The sequence below is a fragment of the Xiphias gladius genome, chromosome 15, assembly GCF_016859285.1.
Source record: "Xiphias gladius isolate SHS-SW01 ecotype Sanya breed wild chromosome 15, ASM1685928v1, whole genome shotgun sequence".
NCBI classification, from domain to species: domain Eukaryota; kingdom Metazoa; phylum Chordata; class Actinopteri; order Istiophoriformes; family Xiphiidae; genus Xiphias; species Xiphias gladius.
In genome coordinates, this window is record NC_053414.1 from 19437799 (window position 1) to 19460381 (window position 22583).

Sequence of the window (22583 nt, forward strand, 5' to 3'; positions counted from 1 at the left end):
GGCCTGTCAAGTATAACACCAATATGTGTTAAGAGTAGATCCCACTTGAAAACGACCCATTAATAAACCCTCTCAGTCACAACAGTTACGCTGACTGTGTTATGTGCACAGACTGAGTCTGAATGATGCCTTACATGAAAGCGTCAGATAGCTGAATCAGTGTGACCAACAGGATTCATTCTCTGTACTTTAGTCTGGATTTGGTGACCTGCACAGTCTGTTTTTTCTCTCTTTAACTTAAGTAGGTTTTTCCATTTCTTTCCCCCCACAGTTTGTAATACTCCACTGCTAGCCTTGTAATAGCTTCAGACGGGAAATTGAACTGCTACTCGGTCTATGTGGTAGTGGGCAAAAATATTACCTCTGTGCCAACTTTGTGCACTGAGCCTTATCAAATAAAATAGTTAACTCTCTCTTACTTTCTGACCCTCTCTCCTCCCTCCCTCCTCAATTTGCTGTCTCTCTCCTTCTGTATCTCACCACTGTTATCTCCCTTGACCAGTGCTTGAGGTCTGGGGAAAGCTCTGCTGTCAATCTGTCTGTCTTGTTATCCATAATTAGTGTCCAGACCCTGTCTTCTTCCTTTCAAAGCGGATAAACGGAATTGCTTGCAACAGCACCGTTGCCCCCAACCTCCCTCCCAGTGCCTCCAAATCTGAGCCAGCATTTCTTTCCTTGCTCAAGGCCAGTGTATAAAACACAGTACCACTTTTCACTACCCTGTTACCATTTTCTTACTTTACTTTCTTTCTAGTCTGCAGCTCATGTTTTATTTGGGCCTTGCCTGATTTAACCTTGATTTTCTCCACCAGCTCTTTAGATCCTCTCATCCCCCCTTTTTCTTATTGCAGCTTTTTGTTTCTTTGATCCCTATTTTCTCCTTTGTTTTACTCACTCGCTTTTGATCAGTCCCTCTTTCTCATTTTCTCCAGCATCACTTCCTTTATCTTTCTCTTCTCTTTCTCCCTCTTTTTGTCCCTCATTTTCTTTCTGTTTGTTTAATTAGGTCGCTGATTGTCCTGTGATGTGTGGAGTGCATAGAAAAGCTGTCACAGGAGGTCAGTTCTGGATCACTGCCTCCTACTTCTTTCCCTTTCTACCTCTCGTTCTCCCTTTTTCATAAACAACACAGTTGTACTCACACAAACTCCTACTCACAGTGGGAGTTAGGGCATTGCATTACACTTGGGGGTAGATTCACCCAACTGACTGTAAATTACCATAAGGACCACAAACTTTTAAGGGACTGCATTGTTTAGAATGTTGTGGGATATTTACAAATATTATATTTAACAACATCATGTAAATGAACAGAGTCCTTTGCTACTGAAATGATTAATTATTAATTTATGATCAGTACTGCAATAACACAGTCTTCACACTTAAGAAGTGAGGCTATTTCGAGTTAGATATTGCTGTCAGCTCAACCAAAAGGTCAACGATTGAATTCAAAACACCGGGAGTAATGAAAGCTGATATTGCAATCCACTGTTTTAGCTCCAGGAAGTGTGTCTTTATGCTTTTGTGTCGCGAAAGTTTTGGATTTTGTAACACCACTATTGATGATGAAAATGATTTAACGTTGTTCTAGTTCTGATGTCAGTGGCTCCAGCTGCGGAGATAGCAGTATAGAGAAAAGGGACTTACAACAGGTTGATGACCAGAGTTTGTAGCAAGGTTACAGATCTAATTCACACATGCGTACGCAGCCTCAGAGGGATAAGTTACAGTAGAGCTATAGAGGAAGATTATGCTTACATGAACTGTTTCAACAGGTGTTTCAGCAATATTGTATCCCCCACAGTGTCATAACACTATGACATACAAAGAAACACAATGACCCCAACTGGCTCGTAACCTTCTTCCATGTAAATGAGAACTGTGGGTAAAGAAAGGAGTCATCTTGGCCTAAGTGTTTACTAAGGCCAACCTCCTGTGCTGTGTCAACACCCAGGTGTCTTGTAACCACAACACTGCTGCCTTGATTTCTCTTTGAGCAAGTGGAATAATACTGCAGTGCAGTGTTTTTTGTCATTGTTAAACCATAAAACAAGTTAACAGAGAGGGGTGACACAACAGAAAAGCTGATACTATTGCCATTCAGACATGGCAACGAGGACATGTCCTGCAGTATAGCAAATACAATAAACAAAAGACCACAAAATCCTCCTTTTAGAATCCAGTCTGTGTCGGCTACAAAGTCAGAAAGGAAAGTGTCCCATGTTTTGCAGACCTGAAATGGCCTCCCAAGGAAAAATGCTTAAGGCCTCAAAATACAAAGGTTTAAGATAGTGTAACACTTAGTGTAAGTGTAACACATTCTTTTGGTTGCTACACTGGGTGGTGCTGGGATCCAGAAAACCGGGAGCCCACTATATTTGTGGGATCCGACAGCTTTGTGTGAACCAAAATCCTGGATCCCACAAGTTTAAATGGCTGATGGAGCGCTAAGACTTCATTTAGAGTTCAGGTTAGAATCAGGTTTAGGGTTATGGTTATGGTTAGGGTATGGATTAGGCATTCGGGTTTGATGGTTAAGGTTTGGGTAAGGGGCTAGACAAGGATGTTTTTGTGCCTGTGTGTGTGCGTGTGTGAGTGTCGGGGGGGGGGGGCTTTGAGTGCATTTCTTGTTGATATCTCTTGGCAAAGTGCATATACATTCAAAGCCCCTGGTCAATAACTCCTTTCATGGTTCAGTGTTTTCTCTCCTGCCTATCAGGCTAATTAGCAGCCATTGTCTCTTTGCATTGTTTCAGTTTGGCTCACACCAAGTACCCTCCTTCCCCACTGTAACCTTTTAACTGAGGAAGTGAAAACCTCCATTGAGCCTCAAACGTCCTGCTGAAGCTCTGTAGTACTTCTTCTTTAGCTCTGAACTGCAAATACACCAGAGGTTTTTGATGTAATGGTTAATGTTTTGTAGCAAACTTTGAGTGTTGCTGTAACTTCTTCTTCTTCTGGAATTCTGTCCATCCCCTTCTTTCTGCCTTTCTGTCAAATTTTTGTTTCTCTTGCTCTCTCGCCTTCTTATCTCAGTTTCCAATCAGAGTCGGACTTGTCTTTTTTTCCTTCTTTTTCACTCCCTTATTGATTCCTCTGTCATCTGCTGCCCCAGTGGGCTGGTAGTGATTTGAGAGATGGGTGGTCTGGTCATGTATTGATCATCGGGCCTTGATCTGTTGTCAGTCAGATTTTAGCCAGGCCTGCTCAGCATTCTGACAGAGAAGATTCTCTGTGTTTGGTATGTCTCTTTTTACCAGGGATCTTTTTTTTTTAAAAGGGAGAAAGCTTGAATGTAGATGCAAAGTTGGCATCAGAATGTTATACTGTATAAGCCAATTAACTACGTTTATCATTGCTGCAACATAACAAACATCAGCTCATCACAACATTGCATTGGCTAATATTTCATACATTTTAAACATCCTGCACTACCTCCATTCTGCCTCATCTTACAACTATTTTTGTCATGAAATGGGCCTACATGGATGAAACTCTAATTGTGAGGCTTGTTAAATGACTCATAACCCCTGTTAGTTTGCACATAATGGACACATCCATCCATTCATTATCTGTACCCACCAGCCACTTTGAAATAACACTAAGCATTGTTCTGATGTGCAACCAAAGGTCATACTTATTTTAAAGTACTACATCTGTTACCCAACAGCTGGTATAAACGCACATTTGTAGGTCAAAACTTGCAATAGATGAATAAAGAAAGAAAGAAAAGAAAAGAAATCTTTGCAGATTTCAGGATTGTTGGCGTAGTTTGCTGCGGGTGCTCATAGATGTGATTTAAGAGCGGTATGTTACTGAAGCACTTTAAACTTCAATAGAAATGGGTTTTACATTGCTTAATGGCATAGTTCTAGCAGGACCCAGTGATCTGTTGAGCCTGTCAGTAAAAGAGTTCTTGTTTGTCATACACCTTAGTGTCCGTTTACAGGAAAATGGGGGTTTGTACTTGATATGACCGGGAAAACAAGAAAATATGTGCTTCCACTGCAGTTGAGCGCTCAGTTATGCCTCCATTTGCACTGACGCTACATAGGCTCTAAAATTAAACCTGTCTCCCTATCCACGTGTCTGTTAAGTGATAGTGATTCTGACCAACTTCTCACTTCTCACCACTTTCTAAATTTTTACTTAATCTTTATGGATGTTAATTAAATTTTGCTACATTTAACTATTTATTGCCTGTGCTGAACTGCTCCTGCTCTGAATCTTATCACGCACTTGATTCTTGATTGTCATTCACAACCACATGAGAGTACATTGTCTTCCTCCATAAACAGATGCGGATGTGATCAGTAATCAATACTTCCGCAACTACTGTGTGTTAGGTTTCCCTGCAGGCACCACTAACCCAGTGGCCTGTTTTCACTCATACTGCAGCAATATTGTCACCAACCGATAGATTTGTCATGTTGTAGGAAGTGGCTCATCCTGCATATGTTTGAGCTGCAAGATTCCTTCAAAATAATCTCTCTGTTACTGAATATATTACTGCTTGTATTTCGATGTAACTAACTTGTCTGTGGAAGCTGATCAAACATTACTGTGAAGATGATTGTCCATTCTTCAAAGACAATATCTTTCTCACTAGATATAAAGTAGCAAGACATAATCCTTCTCAGGCGTATACAGCCTTAATCTACTCTTGCTTAGTGTTCTTGTATGTGTCAGGCTGTCTGCATGCAATGGTTAATATTGTTGCATGGATTAAGTGCAGCAATAATTTTAAAGAAGCTCATACAATGCCAGTGTTAGTAATTTTTTTTCTGGCACTACACCCTCATGTTTGTATGACAAGAAGCCATACCATATTTTCAGCTTCATCCCTCATGCCGGGTAATGCTCATAAATACGCACACTAGGGCAGCAGCTAACTTTTTTTTAAAGTTATCAGTTAATCAATAAATTATTTTCTTGATTAGGTCATTCATTGTTTGGTCTTTACAATGCCAGAAAATAGAAAAACATGACCAAAACAGTTTCCCTGAGCCTTACGTGATGTCTTCAGATGTCTTTGTTTGTCCAACCAACAGTTCAAAACACAAAGATAATTAATGTACTATCATAGTAGAGTAAAAAACAGCAAACACTTTACAGGTTGCTGTAAAACAGGGAATTGAAGCTGATTAATCGACTAATTGTTTCAGCTCTAGTGCACTTTTCTGTCTCCTTTTCATATGTTTACATTAGTTTGAATGTGTTACTGTGTGCGGCTGTTGCTACATCTGTGTTTGTCTATACAGGGTATGTTGTACAGTCTGTATTTGTGCATGGCCTTTGGATGAAGTGTAGTGATGTAGTGAAACAAAGCTGAAATGTCATGTTATTTTTATTTCTCTGCACTGTGATTCTCTAAATTTAAGTTTTGCATTTCCCCCTATCCTTCATGTGTCCTCTTCTAATGTAAAATTCATCTTCTACATTTTTCAGTTGCATGTACTGAGTCGCAGTCATTCATGGTCTCACTTTATTTTAATCAAGCCTGGCAAACTAGAGATGGCAGCGGAAATGATTCTGCAGATTTCTGCCTTTTCAATCTCTCTCACTCTCTCCATGACTTCCTCACTCACGTTCTATCTGACCCCCTTCTTGTCACCACCTCCACTGCTTACGTTGTCATTAGTGTATAGTTAATCTCACAAAGTCGCACAGTTCATGCTTGCATGGTGTCAGATCTTAGGCTTTGTAACAGATGTCAAATTCAAATGTACATTACTCCTCCAAACCCTAGCCCTGTATAATAATAGAGGATAATTATGGTATCTAAAGTGCAACATTTCAAATTTTACGTAGTTATCAAAAATGCCAGAATTATACATCTGTGAGTGCGGCACAGCCCAGTAGCCCCACCAGTCCATGCCGTGATTCAGACTGGAGTTATGGAAATTATTAGGGGCCAAAGCACTAAAGGAATTCAGCAGGGTAGAGAATCAACTGTGGCATAGAGTGTTCAATATCAAAGGCAGGTTGAAATGAGCAGTTAGAGGACACATGGGAGAACTGCTGTCATAATAGTCTAAAAGGAAATTTACTGGTGAATAACAACATTGTCAAGGGAAAACGAGAAAAGTACACATATGGCAGTGCATACATAGAGGCATGTTCACAGCATATGCAAATCTGTGCATACGTGTGTGTGTTTTTTGATCATATGTCCGGACCTCTGTGTATCTAGAAGACGATGCAGCAGAGTTATTCACAGGGCTCAGCCCAGACAAGCAGTCTACCAACCCCACTGCCCCCTGAAGAGAATCCCTGCCTCCTTTATTTCTTGTGAGCTTCTTCTGCTCTCCCTTCCCTCTCTTATTCTGCGGGGCCTCTCTGTCTCTTGCTCCTTCCATTTCTACCCCCACCCTCTTCCTCTCTATCATTTGTCTTGCTGCATTGCGAACCCCCAGCAGCTGGTTGAGAATCCCCACAGAGCTCTGCTGAACTCTGCAACACATACATTTATTTGGTTTGTGCTTTTTTAATACAGAGTGGATGCACTCAAGGGTGTATGTGTGTGTGAAGGTATTATATGTTTTTGCTTTAGCCCTGTGTCCAATCCTCTAGGAGGAGTAGAATGCAGATTTTTAAATTTTTCAACTCTTCTTTGCCACCCACCCTCATCACTTAAATACCACACCTCCCTCCGCTCCATTATACACCATTACAGAAAGTGATGTAATAATGTCATCCCCTCTTACAATAGCATTAACATAACTGTGTTAACACTTTGTGAAAGCATGTTGTGAAACCCAGGCCCTTGGTCCAAAACTATGTGTTGCCATCTTAATGAGGCAGGTAGACATGAATAGAATTGTAAATGGCTTCTGTGAAAAGGGGGAAAGGGGCCAGCCCTCTAACAAATTGCACATAAACAAATAGCCACAGGCCATTGGTTGAGCTACTGCCAACATCTTTGAGAAGTGAAGGAGAAAGAAAGCAAAAAGGGAGAGAGAGAGAGAGAGAGAGAAAGGAGATCGTAGGAAGGGTGCATTCCTTTCCACATAATTAGGTTTTATTTGGCTCTCTGAATTTAGATTATATCTTTTTCCTCCTCTTCATCATTCTCACCACCTCTCTCTTTTTTTTCATCACTTCATCAGCATAAGACTGCTTGCAACAAGCACTGGGACTCAAGTAGCTATGGCTCTCTGACAGCGGCAGAGTATGAGTCATGAAATTAACACTAGAACACTGAAAATATGTCAATGGGTGGATGAAAGAGAGAGAGAGAGAGAGAGAGAGAGAGAGATGGCGAGAAAGTAATAAATTCACTGACATTTCCTTGTAATTTTACCAGGATTAAGTTTGGCTTGGTTGCCATCAGCTCTTGCCAGATGTAGCTGACTCCAGTTACCGTTACAAGACATAAAGTGGTGAAACCTGAGCTAACACCATACAAACACAGAACCAGAAATCCATATACATACATACTTATACCAAGAAAGTATGAGATTTTATCATCATTAAGTCGACAAAATATGTGAATTAAATTGACTATATAGATTAATCTAATGTTTGAGTGAAACATACTGTTGAGGAATGACAGCCAGATTGTAATAGAATTAAAAAATGAAGGCACATAAGCAGCATAAGGAAAAAAAGAAAAAAAACATACGGAAGCTATCATCCTTCCCTTTTTATTTCTAGTAGCCCAGAGACCGGAGGGGATCTGTTGTGATGGCAGTAAAGTGTAATGTGATTCACGTTTCCACAGCGTGGGGAACAGGCCATTTAAATATAAGTAGGACAAAAGTATTAAGGGAAATGTTGACTGAGAGTTGATCATAATGGTGGTTTGTTCAATCAGGCAAATGATGCAGAAATATAGCAAATATATCTGTGAGAATATTTGCTGTGACACATAGAAATCTGATTGCATCAGGCAGTTCCTGACCAAATATAAGGAGCACAAGTATTGCATGTGAGATTTAGAACTGCTGTTGGTGATCTGTCTATAGAAACGAGACTTTATCCTCCACCCTCTGTTGTTTTGTGCAGCGCAGCTGAAACCAGGTCATCATTTTAACATGCTAAGATATTATGAGTGTATCGCATCCTGTCTGCCATCACACCATGGTGTGCCCAGACAGTCCTCACTTCAGTTGTGGCCCAAATTGTGAAATTGTGGTCATATAATGTCAGTGCCTATACAGTAAACTCAGGGGAACGAAATGCAAAGGTGAATGCTGATGCAACGGTTGACTACAGGCTAACAAGATACTCAGTCTTTAAAACAAGTTGAATTTAAATGCAAAACTGCTTCCCTAAGGACTGTAGGGACCGACACTACAAACCAAGAGTAACAAACATGATAATACCACTTTTGGAGCTCTAATTAGGTAGAAGTCCGGGCTCTTCAGTGATGACTTCAAGTAGCTTTCTGCACCCCTGGCTTTGATAAGAGTATCTGGTCAGCATTCAGCCAGAGTAGGGGCAATTTTACAGATTACAAGTGAGGAGTATAAGGTGGAGTGGCAGCAGAAAGGGTATTTGAAATCCCTTGCAGAGCTGGGATAAGAGTCTAAAAAGAAAGAAATGTCAAATATTATGGAGAACCCACTCAGAGAATGTTTCCCTACATTTACGTACCACTTCTGTAGACTCTTCGAGGAAAAAATGATATGCTTAAGGACCTAGAGACCAGTCTAGAGACCTAGAGTGAGAAATTATTTAGAAATGTGGACAAAAAAAAAGTTGCTTTTATAAAATTTAGGAAGAAGTATAGGAAAAATAGTTTTGCTTTTTACAAGGGCTGGGAATGTATGGTTTTCCTTCATCCACTCTGCATAACAAATCCTAAAAATACCGACATGTTATTTATCTTTGTTTTACTGATGAATTTAATCAATAACAAGCTGTTACAAATATGGAAATTTGGAGTTTTACATACATAATTTTTCAATTATTACATCAGTATTATCACATCTGTAAAACCTGTATCTTCGTCGGTAAAATGTCAACTTTTTACCAGGGGGAAAAAAAGCTTTATGTATGTATTCACCGTGCATTTTTGAAATGTGCTTACTCCCCTCTTTCCTGCTTCCAGTTAACTGTGACTAACCACTACCTATCAACCACCACTATCTTTTCTTTTTGACCCATCTTGTGGAATCTGCTGCATCACTGAGGACAAACTGTTTCAGTTATAGTGGCAACAGTCACCTCCTCTTTACAGCCCACACAGCCACCAGCCTCTTCTACAGCAGAGACAGGCCGAGGCAGGCAGGACTTGATATGCAAATATAGCCTGAGTAGGCAGCAGCCGAGAGCAAAGTGTGCAGCAATGTGAGGACTCTAACAAGCCCCACCCACAGAAGCCAGTTGCTAAGCAACAATCCACAAGGGGGAGGGATGGGGGGGGGGCGGGGCCATGAATTCAACAACTGTTGCCTGATCTGAGCTCTCACTGTGTGAATGCGAGTCAGCCGGCAAACCAGCCAGCCAGAGAGGGACAGTGTGTGAGTGTGAGGGTGTGAGGTTCAGAGTCTGGGCTTGTGCTTGTGTGTGTGTGTGTGTGTGTGTGTGTGTGTGGATGTGTGTGTGTGTGTGGGTGTGTGTGTGAATGTGTATCTGTGTGACAGAGAGAGAGAGAGAGAGGCAGAGAGAGAGAGAAAGAGAGAGGGAGAGGGAGAGAGTGGCAGTGAAGGAAAAGCCAGGCAGCCGGTGCGCTGTTTTAAAGTGAACGATACGTCCTGCTCTGCTCCTCTGCATCTCTTTGGACTATACCACTAACAGAGACTCACCCTTTGGACTATCCCGACGCTTCCTCCTCTTGCCTTTGAAGGGAACACCTGTGTGTGTTGTGTTGTGTGTGTGTGTGTGTGTGTGTGTGTGTGTGTGTGTGCGTGTGTGTGCGTGTGTGTGTGTGTGTGTGTGTGTGTGTGTGTATGTGTGTTGTTTGAGTTGAGACAACAGACTTCGCCCTGGTGAACAGGGCAATTTTATGACTTCGGTGGATGAGGGTTTGGCTGGTGGAAAGAGGGGGATTGCTGACCATGGACTCCCCTCACTAGTAAACGGGGTAAGCAACCAGCCTGCTGAGATTAATGGGTGATGACAGATTACTTGACAAAATGAGAACAAAACAGAGAAAGGAGCCAATAGAGAGATGTGGGGTTTAGTGAATGAGAAGAAAAAAAGCAGAGATAGTTTATATGAGGGGGGAAGACTGGCTAGTTAAAGGGGGGCAGTTCAGCTGCAGTGCTGAGTCCATTGTCCCCCACAAGCTATGTGTTTGAATGTGTGGGTGTTGCATATAGTTGACCCTGCCTCACAGCTTGCCTGTCTGTCTTGCTCAGCTGTTCATGTCTGTGTCATCACACTACACTGTCCTGCCTCTTCTGTTCACTCTCTTTTCACCGTGGTTTGGCTTTACAGTGTCCCTTCCTATCCTTTACTCTCTGTCTTTCTCGTTCACTTTCTGTTGGCTCTGTTGCGGTTCAGCGTCTCTCTGAAGGTAATGGGATTAATTGGAAACCAGGGTAGCTGGAAGGAGAGAGAATGACAGCGAGAGGGGGGGGGGTGATCAAAAGAAGGGTGCAGGGAACAGGATACAGATTGACCACGCAAGTGTAGATAGATTGAAAAGGAAGCAAATTGAGGAATAGCGCAAGTGCGACAGCAGCAGGTTTGCTGCGAGAAATGGTTTTGCTATCTACAAGTATAATTCAAATCATTTCTGTCTGTTTATTCTGGCCATAGTTCAACATTCCAAATCTTGCAGGAGGAAGGACATTATAGGTATGCTATCACATAACTCATATACATAGACCAAGGTGTAGAACCTCATATTATATTTTGGATTTATTTACTGGACATTTTTAGATGTTGTAAATCATGTTACAGTAAAAATGTAACAAGCCCCTGTGACAGTCCGTTAAAATGGGTCTTTTTGACAACATCATCCCTTTTAAAATAGGCTTAATTGTATTTTAGTTTATGGAGAAGTCTAGATGATCTGAAAAAAAATAAATACACAAGTACTTAACCTTTTGACTGTATTAACTGTGACAAGTCATGTATTGTCAACAGTATTAAGCTGCTGACAATACAAAAGATGCTTGCTGTACTTCTTGTACCTTCTAATATTCATTCAGTCCTCCAAAAATAGAAAGGCAAGGTGAGTTTTATTTTTATTTTGGGATCTCAATAGCAACATGTGACGTCAGACTCTGTAGACGTTTTGAGCACTCCTGGTCTGTGACTGGACATTACATAATGAGATTTACTCTCCTTCTTACGAGCATGAAATTCTCTTTTGATTGTCACAGGCTCAAAACGTTCCTTGAGGACTTCTGTTTTCCACAAAAATTATTTTGTTTATTAGATTAGATTAGAGCCCTCTTTTTTTGTCATTCCACAGAGTACAAAGTAAAAGTACAGAGACAATGAAATACGGCAGGCATATTATTGGCATAAAGTTGAACATAGTTGCTTTTAACAGTTATTTGATTTTGGCTGACATTCAGCCAGGCGTCTTTGACATTGCACAGTGTGTACACCAGGACTAGAATAACTAGATTAACATGCAGTACTAAGCTGTACTGGATGAATGGGGGCTAATCTGCGGCAGTTAAAACAGTCACTCCTCACATTGACATAGAAAGACAGAGAGAAGAGAAAGAATCATTTCTAAACAAAGCAAAAAATATCTCAACACAAATACATTTACAGTTTCAAAGTCACTGAGTTAGTTGTATTGTAGTTTTGAAAGACAAATATTAAACCTTTTGCTGAACAATCTACAGAACCCCCTTTTGGTTCTCATTTTTCTTTTTTCTTTTTTTCTTTTTTTTTGCTAGCACAGAAACAAAAAGTTGAATGACCAGAAATTCACATGCAACGGGCAGCGGCTTGACCACCTGCTGAGGGATCTGCCACCAATGACACATTGAAATGCCCCCATTCAATAAGCAGTTGCTTAAGAGAAAGACAATGCACTTTGTTAAAAGAAAGACAGCGAGGTACTTTCTTACCCTTTCAGAGTTTGTTGGCGCAGAAAGGACAATCAGTACGTTAGACACAACACACTTTGGCTGTGGGATGACAGGTTTGAACAATAAATTAGACAGAGAGTTAAGTGTCCGTGCTGCTACAAATGAGTCAGCCTGTTGTGCTTTTCCTCGAAGATGTATCCAACCTCTCTTCTTTCTATCCCTAATAATACTAGTGATGATGATAATTCAAGGGAAACTTGACTGAACCATCCCAAAAGTCAAGTCGGTGGACAGCAGAGCTAAAACATAAAATCTTAGGTTGCATCACCTAAATGTGAAGATTTACTGCTTTTCTCTGCTGTATATCATTGTAAGTTAAATGTCTTTGGGTTTTGGACAGTTGGTTGAACAAAACTAGACTTATTTAAAATTGTCACCTTGGGTTCTGGGAAATTATGAGGGTTTTTTTTTAATACTTATTTTCTGACATTTTATAAACTGAACGATTCATTAGTTAATAGGAAAAAATATCGATAGATGAATAATAACAAAAATAATAATTATTAATAATAATTATTTGCAGCACTACATCAGACAGTGTGATCATCAACACACACGCGACTTTGCTCTGACTTGTGTGCGTCAATGATGTGAAGCAGTGGTGTTTTGAGTTCAAACATACTGTATGCAGTTGTCAAGAATTTAAGAGTTCAGAACAGGAAATTGACACCTCAAGGGCAAATGGGCTAAAAAACCTACACACCTGCATACTTGGTGTGACTACCTCTCATAGTTACTCTTTGGTATGATAGTATTACTGTTTGGTTACACATGTGCACACAAAAATTTAGTTTCCTGTTTACCTCGCAGTTTTTCTCAGTCATGGATTTGCAGCAAATGCACTCGTAGAGCATTGACTGAATGTTGTACACCAGCAGCAGTCAGCAGGATACAACGACTGCTGTGAATGCAGCTTTGTAATCTGCAATTAATAGAGCTAACCTGTCCTGTCATGTTTTCCGGGACTGTGGCTTTGCAATTAAAGATGCAGTTCGGGCATTAATTGACACACAAACATAAGTAAAAGGAAACTTGCATCACTTGTAATCAAGGGATGTATTTCAAGTTCTCCTTGTTTAACGGCCTAGTGTATATACACACCCACAAACAGGTACAAGCGTTTGGATTTACTTGGAGGACTTACCTTGTCTGGTTAGGTTTTATTTTCGTCACTCTGCGAATTCAGAAATACAAAAGTAAACACAGGCGCACACACTGTTTCACCGCTTGGGGTTTCCTGTGTGCATCTTAGCTGAGTTTCACTGAAAATACCTCCACACAGTCTCCCGGGTGCTGCTCCATACCCTCCCTGCATTGTCCTTTGTCCAGTGCAACATTCCTGGTAATCCAAGCAGCTACCTGATTCCCTTGAGACTCAGGTGGAAAAGAAATGTGTGTGTGTGTGTGTGTGTGTTCATGATTAAACCCGTGTGGACAGAGGGTTAGTGTTTTTTATATATGTGTAATTGCGAGTTTCAAGCTGCTCTTAAAGCCAAAGTTTTTACTTAAAGATAAATGAGCAGGGAGCAAAAGAGGCTGTATTGAAAAGTTCACACAGTGGGGAGTCTCTGGTGTTTTTGTACAATATTTAAGTTGGGTGTGCGTGTGTGCCACATTAGCTGAAACCTGAGTTTGTCACAGTGTTGACTTAACAAAATGGTAGTGAAACATGAGTCATTACTTCCCTTTGTGTAATGTGTGAGTGTATGCATGCGTAGGAAGAGTATTGCTTACCATGAGAGGTGAATAATACAGACACGCAGGCAGATACATGCATATGCAAACAGACTGGGGTTGTTTATTCTCCCCTGTCGGGGTATTTTGCAAAAGAGGTATCTATTTAGGTGTGAATATGATCATTACTCAACAAATGAAGACGTAATGTGTGTACATTGGGGCTGCCACTAACGATTATTTTAGATTAATCAGCTGATTATTCTCTCTAGTGTTTTATTTTGTCTATGACATGCCAGGGAATAAAGAAAAATGTCATTGACAATTTCCCAGACCCCAAAGTGACAACAACAGTTCAAAAACCAAAAAATATTCAATTTAATATCGTATACGACAAAGACAGCAGTACATAGCCACATTTCAGAAGCCTTAACCAGCAAATTCATTTGAAAAATGACTCAGATGATTGACTAATCAATCAACTGACAAATCCTTTCAGCTTTTGGGTTTTTTTTGTGTGTGTGTGTGTGTGTGTATTACAATATCCTTATAAGGTTCTTTGAAGCCTCTTCTGCCCTCCTGTCTCAGAGCGTCTCCTTACCCACTGGTGAGATCTGGGGCTCAGGATGACAGAAGCAGCCACTGGTAACCGAGTCAAAATGCTGAATATCAAAGCAGAAATATTAAACGATTCGCTTTATAGGTGAATATTTTTGTGGTGGCAGCACTTGAGGAGCTCAGGGCTTAGAGGAATAGAGAGAAAGGGAGAGTAAGAGAGGATGAAATGAACAAAGAGGGAGAGGTAGAGATGCAGAAAAAGCCTCTGCAGAGAAATGCCTCTTATCACTCGAGCTCAGTCTGACAAACATAAGAGGAGAGACTCTGCTGCTCTCTGTCTGTGTGTCTGTTCTGTTTCCGATTGCCCCTTCTCTCTCTTGCCCTCCTTCCTCAATCCCTCTTTCGTTCTCCTCTGTCTTTCTTCTTTTCAATTTGTCTTTCACTCCTCTGCTTATCTTCCAGTCCCTTAACTGCTGACTCACACTATATCAAAGCTTCATCAGTGTGGATCGATCCAGTCGATGTCAGCTCATGTCTCCTCCAATCCCACCCCACACTGGTGTAGCACTCCATCTCTGCTTTGTCTTCTCTGTCTTTCGCACAAACACTTGTTTTGCTTCATTGTTTAGCAACAAGATGGTTACTGTCCGACTACTTATACAACAAATATGGAACTGAGGCAACACCTTTTAAAACTTTATAAGCAAAATAACTCCTTTAATTTAGTTTTGCTTAAGACTCCTATATCTCTTTTAAAGGCTGAACATTTTCAAGTGCAGAAAATTTCTAATTTCCAGAATGTCTAGTGCAGATCAGCTTGCATCAAGAATCATCGTAACTCCTGTGTGTTTACTAATATTTAAAGCATAATCTGCTGCATTGTGCGGTTGGTAATTGCTGATGTTTTTATGGGAAATTCTACAAAAGCTGAGAACAAGTCAACGCACAAATTTATTATACACAAATCAATCAGACACACATGGGAATCTCATAGTTGATTTCCAGATTAGAAAATAAGATATGCTTATTATACCACTTTTGCACAGTCATGGTCTGGCAAGTTCAAAGCCATTTTCTCCCTCTTTTTACATTTATATCAACAAGGCCTTGAAATGCATGGTCATCCACGTAATTCTCCACTGTGCCAGTGGAGAAGGACTTCACACCAGTGATTTGTTCAGCACTGACTCTGCACTCAGCATAGACTAAAAAAATGTGAGGAGAGATGGATTGAGGGTCTATCTTTTGAATGACAGCTTCTACAATCTTGTTGTTGTTGTTCAACCTGAGAAAAGAGTTTGGGCCTTTGATGACTTGATGAATCTTTGAGACATTGAGCACTAACGTCAAATCAAGTGGCCTTTTAGAAAAGTAAGTAGTTCATGTCACTTTGTGTGTGCATGCGAGCTTTTATTGTATGCAAGAGTATAATGGTCGTCATTCTAATATGCCAGTACACAAGCATGCATAACAGCAGGGCCATAGACCTAGGATGCAGCCATTATTAATGTTATTAATTGCTCATGTGTTTTTTCTGCTACGACATATCAAAACGTTTGCTGTGAAAAATATCTGATGTCCATTTTGCCTCTTAAGTTTGCTTTTTAGTCTAGCTACACTCGGTTTCCTTTGAATAATGGGTCAGTTTAAGTCCCTTTGCTGTTTGTGCCTTAGTGATATTTATGTCCATGACGAATTTGCATCGTGGATTGGGACAGGTTATTGATTAGGGGTTCGGTATCTTTTCAAACACTTTCGATTTTTGGTACCGATACCTTGACTTCGATACCAGTACGATACTTTTTTTGTTACCAATTTCATAAAATTCATTTTAACAAAAAAATAAAATAAAATAAATTACACATTGAGGTAAAAACCTTTAGTTTTATTATTTAGCTCCTTGGCATTTTTACACACTCAAAGCATTTTCATAAAAAATATAAACTCATTTACTACAGTGTGGTTCAACTTAAGTTGTCTGTTTCAAGTCTCTAGTGTTATGTCTCAGAACCTTGGCATTTTGTTACAAACAAACTATATCTCACTTTACAAGGGCAGTCTGAGTTCAAGTCAACGCACCTATTACAGTAACGTTAAATTTAGTAAACAACCATGCACATGTTGGCCGAATTTTTATGTTTACTAAACGTTAGCTGCTAAAATCCCAGACACAGCGCCGTCCTCAGTCATCTGAGTAATGAGGCGGAATCAGGTGGTGGAGATTTTGAAGGAGGCTCTGTGGCGTTAGGTAGACGTGAATGCTGAGAGGAAGGTGGTTGTGGTCCGTTCTTCTTGGAGTTGAAAACTGAACAACTTTCAGCTCTTAGAGTTATTCCATGCACGTTCAAGTGTTTAATCAAATTTGTCGTGTTGCCCGTCTGGGCAGCAATGTCCTTTTTGCATATATTGCATTGCGCTCTATTGGCATCGAGCCTGATAGAATGGAGTTACACTTTTGATCTCTTAGATATATTGACACCTACTCTGCGACGCACATTGCAGTCAAGCCTCTTAAAATACAACATCACACACACATGTGATCCCCGTCTCTGGGAGTAACGTAGTGTTTTTCCTGCGTGCCTCTAAGGCTTGTTTGCATTTTTTGATAATTGTAGGGCAGGAGGACTTCACAATAAACTTTTCAGTTTATCTCTGAATGCATGTTTGTCTCTCGCTCACCTGTTAGTTTTAAGTCTTTCTCTTACACAAACACACACTTTATTTTGTAATGAGAACATACTGTATGTTTGTCTCTGTAGCAACCGGTATTGTAGCAGTAATTGCGGTACAGTAACATAGTTTCTATCTCACCATTTTCTATACTGTAATCTCCCACGGTGTTGCTGAACAACCTTAGCATTTCAAATACGCTAGTCAGTATTTTGAGTTTCAGGACTGTGTCAACATGATGTGATTGGTAGTCATCATTCATATTACATAAACTTCCACCTATTCCCTGCTGAAACTCATGTCATTGCACAATTCAGCTGAAAGATCATGTCGGGAAAATGATTCGGTTACCTCATAAAGATCCCCAATGTTGAAGTGTGTCTGTCGCACAGATACTTTACATAGCAGTGCTTGTTTTTAAACAGCAGTTTGAGTTGCCTCTTGTCTTTTCTCTGCTCTACCCTCTGTCTCTATCTTTCTCTTTTTCTTTTCATCTATTTCTCTCCACTTGACATGTAGTGGTCTCTCTCTCTCTCTTCAGCTGTCTAGAGAGAAGTTACAAGTGTCCTCTGTCCGTTTCTCTCTTTTCTTCCAATTCTTACATTATTATTGCATCTGCAGTGGATTAAATAATACATTGTTCCCCGAGAGCTTGCCTGGCCAATGCATAACCGTTCATGCCGCACAACTGTTCCTTTACCTGGGAAATATGGGCTGACAATTTTATCTATACTACAGGTGTCTGACCTGTATATTTCCAGAGAAAATTTACAGAGTAAATATGCTTATTCAGCCACACAAGACATGTAATACATCTGTGACATGTGGGTAGTTCAGGGATGATTACCTGGACAGAGAAAGCATTCACACATATACACACACACATATGGCTAGCGGTAATTCACATACATACTGTATAGACATTCACGTTGTCATACTAAAATAACACATAACCAGACTCAAATTGACCACAAACGCACAGCAAAGGCCTGTTCCCTCAACCTGAATTCCTCATCTGAGAAGAGGAGACTGGGTTTTCCTCTTTGTCTTCTTCATCTCTCCATCTTTTCCTTCTCTGACGTTGGTCTCACCTGGGAGACTGGGAAGAAGGACCGAAAAGGAATGTTAGGATGTCTGCGTTTTAACTAGGTCAGACCCTGCAGCTACAGACTCACAGAGAGATCTGAAAATCTTTTTCTATCCTATTTTATTTAAAACCAAGTATGAAAAAATATGTACAGAGACGCATGCTGTGCAGAGCATTGATATAAAGCTGCATGGTATTTACACTGTATCTTTTCAAATCTGAGAATGGCAATCGTTGATAAACAGAGCTGATTCGTCCTAAGCAAAAATTTAATGCCGATAAAAATCCACTGCAGTTAAAAACACAGCAGATCTCGGAGTCCTCAGTTCAAAGCCAATGGCAGGTTTGGCAGGCTAGCTGTTTTTGTGCTCTGGGGAATCAAGCAACTCAAAACGCTCTGTAGGCTCATGTTTTGGTAGTTACAGCCCCAGGCTGTTCTGGAGCAGGCGGGTACAGAGAGAGGCAGACTGTAAACACACACATACGCACACACACAGACACACACACACTTCAGGATGTTACTGTCCACCAGTGTCTTTGCCCGAGACACTGCTGATAGAAAAGCTTTAATTGGCAGCTTAAATGACGGAACATATGCTTCTGTTCTCCTGAAACTGGTACTTGACTGTTCAGCATGTATTGTTTCTATTTTTCTGCAAGGAAACTTGAGTGAGTCAAAGGACGCTGACACACATACAATTGAACAGAGGAATATAAAGCTCTTTAAAGAATTTGAAAAGAGCAGTCAGGTTGCAATTAGATGCAGCCTTTAGTAGGTATATTGTATCAGTGTAGAACAAGCACAGTAGTTTGAGAAGTAAGGTACAATAACTCACTGTAGTCGAAGTTTTAACCTTAATTTTATTGCAATGTTATTTTTTTTCTTACTCAATGTTACCACTTCATCAGCTAGAAAAGTATTAGCCTGCTCAGCCAATGAAGTAAAAATTTACAGTTAATGTAACAGTCTAACATACTGTAGTCACAATATTAAGGAATTTTTTGCATGAGCAGGAGTTTTCACCAAATCAGAGATCTTAGTGCTGTATTTTGACTATTTCTAACATTAAATGTTTATAGTAATAGCATGTGAGCTAGGACTATATATGAAAAACCTCCTCCTCTTTCTAAGATAAGCGCAACAGGTGTCAAGTTGCTCATTGTGTTAGCCTCTTCAGGTTTTTTGAATTGTTGTGGTGGAGTACAGAGGGGGCGCAGAGCCTCACGTAATGTGTTGAATGGGCACTTTTTAATTTAGCTGTACATAAGCATGCTCTGTTGCCGTAGTTGGTTGGGTATGGGATGGGGAGGTAAACAAATACAAATATATTATTTGGATACGAACAGATAATACGCTCTGAACAGATATGAACATACAGACATTCACAGCGTTCAGATTTTTGCAGTAATATTTTTAAGGGACCATCTCTAACTTGCCTGTGTGAAAAATGGCCAAGGAAGCTTTTTGGATTTTGACTTGTATTTTCTGGAGGATAAACACTTCTTTACTATATCTACTGTTCATTTCCACCCTGACCATTACATAAATCAGTTTAGATTCATTTATTTATTTATTCATTATTATTATCATTATGAGGGTAGCGTTCAAATACAAATCATGTTTCATTATTTGTTTTTTTAGTTACATTTTTAAAATTATAAAAAAATTTTAAACATTATTATATATATGTTCTGTTGACACCACAACTTAAAACATAATTAACTATACTTTAATATTTTCATTTCTGACAATTTTCGGCGTAGGCCCCCTCTCACTTCCAATATAAATCCGAATACACACAAATAGCTTTGCGCTACAACCCCTAGTATTGGATTGAATATCCGCTGCGCAGCCAAGAGATCTATATCGTTGGAGCTTAAAAGGAAGAAAAGTCAGGGATGTGTGTGTGAGAGAGAGAGAGGCAGAGAGCAGTCTGAATTTTAGTTGCTGAAATCTTTGACTGTAATGTCTGTAATGTTGTCGAATACCGACTTGACTGTCCTGAAGCTACGTTGCTATCTGTCTGCGTCAGCTACATCTTTTTTCTTCACAGCTCTCACACTCTCCTCTAATCTCACCCTCACACTGTACTGCTAATTCGTTTTCATTCTTTCTTGGCTTTGTTCCTTATACCCTCTTTCTTCTCCTCACTTGTTAGCTGTAGTCCTCTTTTCTACACTTATTCTTCCTACCCTACCTACATCCATAGCTTGATCCATGCCTATTTTACTCCCTCTCCACCTTTCTCTTACTCACTATTACCCAGCATATCCCTCACGCTCCTCTCTGTCGTCCCTCTCATTTTGTCTTCACCTGCCCCCCTCCTTCACTGTGCTCTCTGTTTCAGTTGTTCAGTCATGCTGAGATAAGTCCTTGTTCCCTATTGCACTAGACTAGATTTGAGCCGCTAAAGAGTGAAACTAGATGGAGGGGGACCTGTGACCTTTGACCAGTCGCCCTTTCACCCCTGTAGCCTTCCAGAACGCCAGTGTGAACGTAAGACCTTTCCCATAGTGAAGGAATTTAATAAATGGGAAATCCATCCTGAAACTGAATCCACAAGTGACCAGCTCTCCAAAACCTAAAAACGAGTCATGAATCTCTTAATGAATTCAAAAAGACCTCCATTGCCTTAAAATGATACATATACAGGATATTAAAAAAATTCTCCACACGTAAAGCACTGAATAATGTTTGACCTTTTGAACACTTGGCTGTTTTTGTTTGGTTTTCTTTCTCTTTATTTACATAATCACAACATGTCGTAGCATGCCATGTATTGTTATGTTCAGGATAAGTTAAGCTCCTGTGAAATGCCATCATTTCTCATGTCAGTGGTACTTTACGTCTTCTGGGACAGTTGTTATGAAAAAATGTTTAATGAAATGTGAAATTGTTTGAATTATTTGCCTGTATTCTCACAGGTGCTTTTGAGACAATGAGTTAGCTACTTCCTTAGTCCATAACTGTGAAATAGTTTGGCTTCATTTGGTGCCATGGTGCAGTGGCCCCCAGTTTTTACCCTGTTTTTCTTTACATTTTTTCAAATCTGCACCATAAAAAAGTCCCTGCATTAGCCACTGGCAGTTCCAGTTTGCAGACAGCACTCACTGGATTACTTGTGATAATGAGAAAACATCTAATAATGGCGACTGCGACACAAAATCTGAACTAAGGAGCATATTTGTTTAAATGAAGTGGATTTATGAATGTTTGCTGCAATAGAAAATAATGTGGTTATAAATAATGTTATAACCAAAAAAGATTAATTCCTGCCTACAATGTGTTCACTGAGAAAGATACTCTCATCATCACCATGACAACAAAAACAGCCGTGTTCAAGCTCTTAAAATTCTCTGTTTTTAAAGGTCAGTTTCTATAAATTTCTTTTAAAAACTTACTTATCATAAACTCTTTCTCCCCTTCATTCCTCTCTGTCTTTGCGTTTCTTGCGGTCATTCTCCAGGGTGTTGAGGAGGAGCGGGTTTGTCCGATCATCATGTGCACGCGGGCCTACCCTGACACCGTCCCTGAGTGCCAGCTGTTCCCGGGAGAGGTGGAGGAGCCTGAGGAGGAGGTGGCAGACGAGGGCAGGGAGAGGGAATCAGATAGAGACAGCGCTGTGGAAAGCACCCAAGGGTCAGACACCTCTGACGGATTGATCAGACCGGGGGACAAGGAAGAAGCACTAGGGGATCTCTTTTTCCCTGGGGAGAAGTAAGCACTGCTTTTTTTTTCTTTACTGTCTCACTGTCTCTAAATCTTCCACCAGTCCACTTTCAGATTATGCTCTCTGTTCCTGTGCTGCATACAGTTTAGACTCTCATTCATGAGGACAAACGTCTTGCTGTTTCACAGTCTTTTTGTGGTTCATATTCAGCTTGATGGTACTCAGTACCGTTTTCTCTTATCAGATCTATCAGTCTACATGTGATATTCTGAGGGAAATGTATCTTCAAAGAGTCAAATAAAAGTATGACATTTTTATCACTTTGGGTACAGTAATCATGTTGTCATCATAAATTTCAGATCAAAATCTGGAACACATTGTGTACATCTGCCATTACTTACGGAGTGGGGTTTCTTTAATTTGACTCCCAAAAATGAATATCATGAATACAGAAATAAAACATAAGTATACAGTTCTGGTTACATACCCTGGCAGAATCTGTGAGGTTATGGACCAATCTTTGAATGATCAGGCAAAACACATTTCTTTTATTTTTAATGGGATTCAAATTAAACTCTAAGGCATCACAGAATAGCAGAAGTATTAAACAAAACATAACAAACATAAAGAAAACAATGAGATGGCCCCCATTCAAAAGTTTGCATTCCCTTAGTTCTTAATACTGTGTATTGCCCCTATTTAGCATCAATGATGGCTGAGAGTCTTTTGTGATAGTGGTGGATAAGGCCCTTTATTTTCTCAGGTGGTAAGGCTAGCCATTCTTCTTGGCTAAAAGCCTTCAGGTCCCGTAAATTCTTGGGCTGTCTTGCATGAACTGCACATTTCAGATCTCCCCAAAGTGGCTCAATGATACTGAGGTCAGGAGACTGTGATGACCACCAGAACCTTCGCTTTTTT

General features: G+C 40.2%; 1 protein-coding gene across 4 annotated transcripts in view; it reads left to right on the forward strand.

The window, feature by feature from the left end:
• The window catches only part of rab11fip4b (RAB11 family interacting protein 4 (class II) b), a 51385-nt gene that overhangs the window by 13800 nt on the left and 15002 nt on the right, over positions 1–22583 (forward strand). For 2 of the 4 annotated variants that reach the window (XM_040147394.1, XM_040147395.1), the window contains one exon: positions 21462–21712. In XM_040147394.1, coding sequence (XP_040003328.1) covers positions 21462–21712 — 251 coding nt within the window. Of the gene's footprint in view, positions 1–9555; positions 10031–20395; positions 20492–21461; positions 21713–22583 lie in introns of those variants that run through there. The other 2 variants (XM_040147392.1, XM_040147396.1) reach the window with 2 other exon arrangements.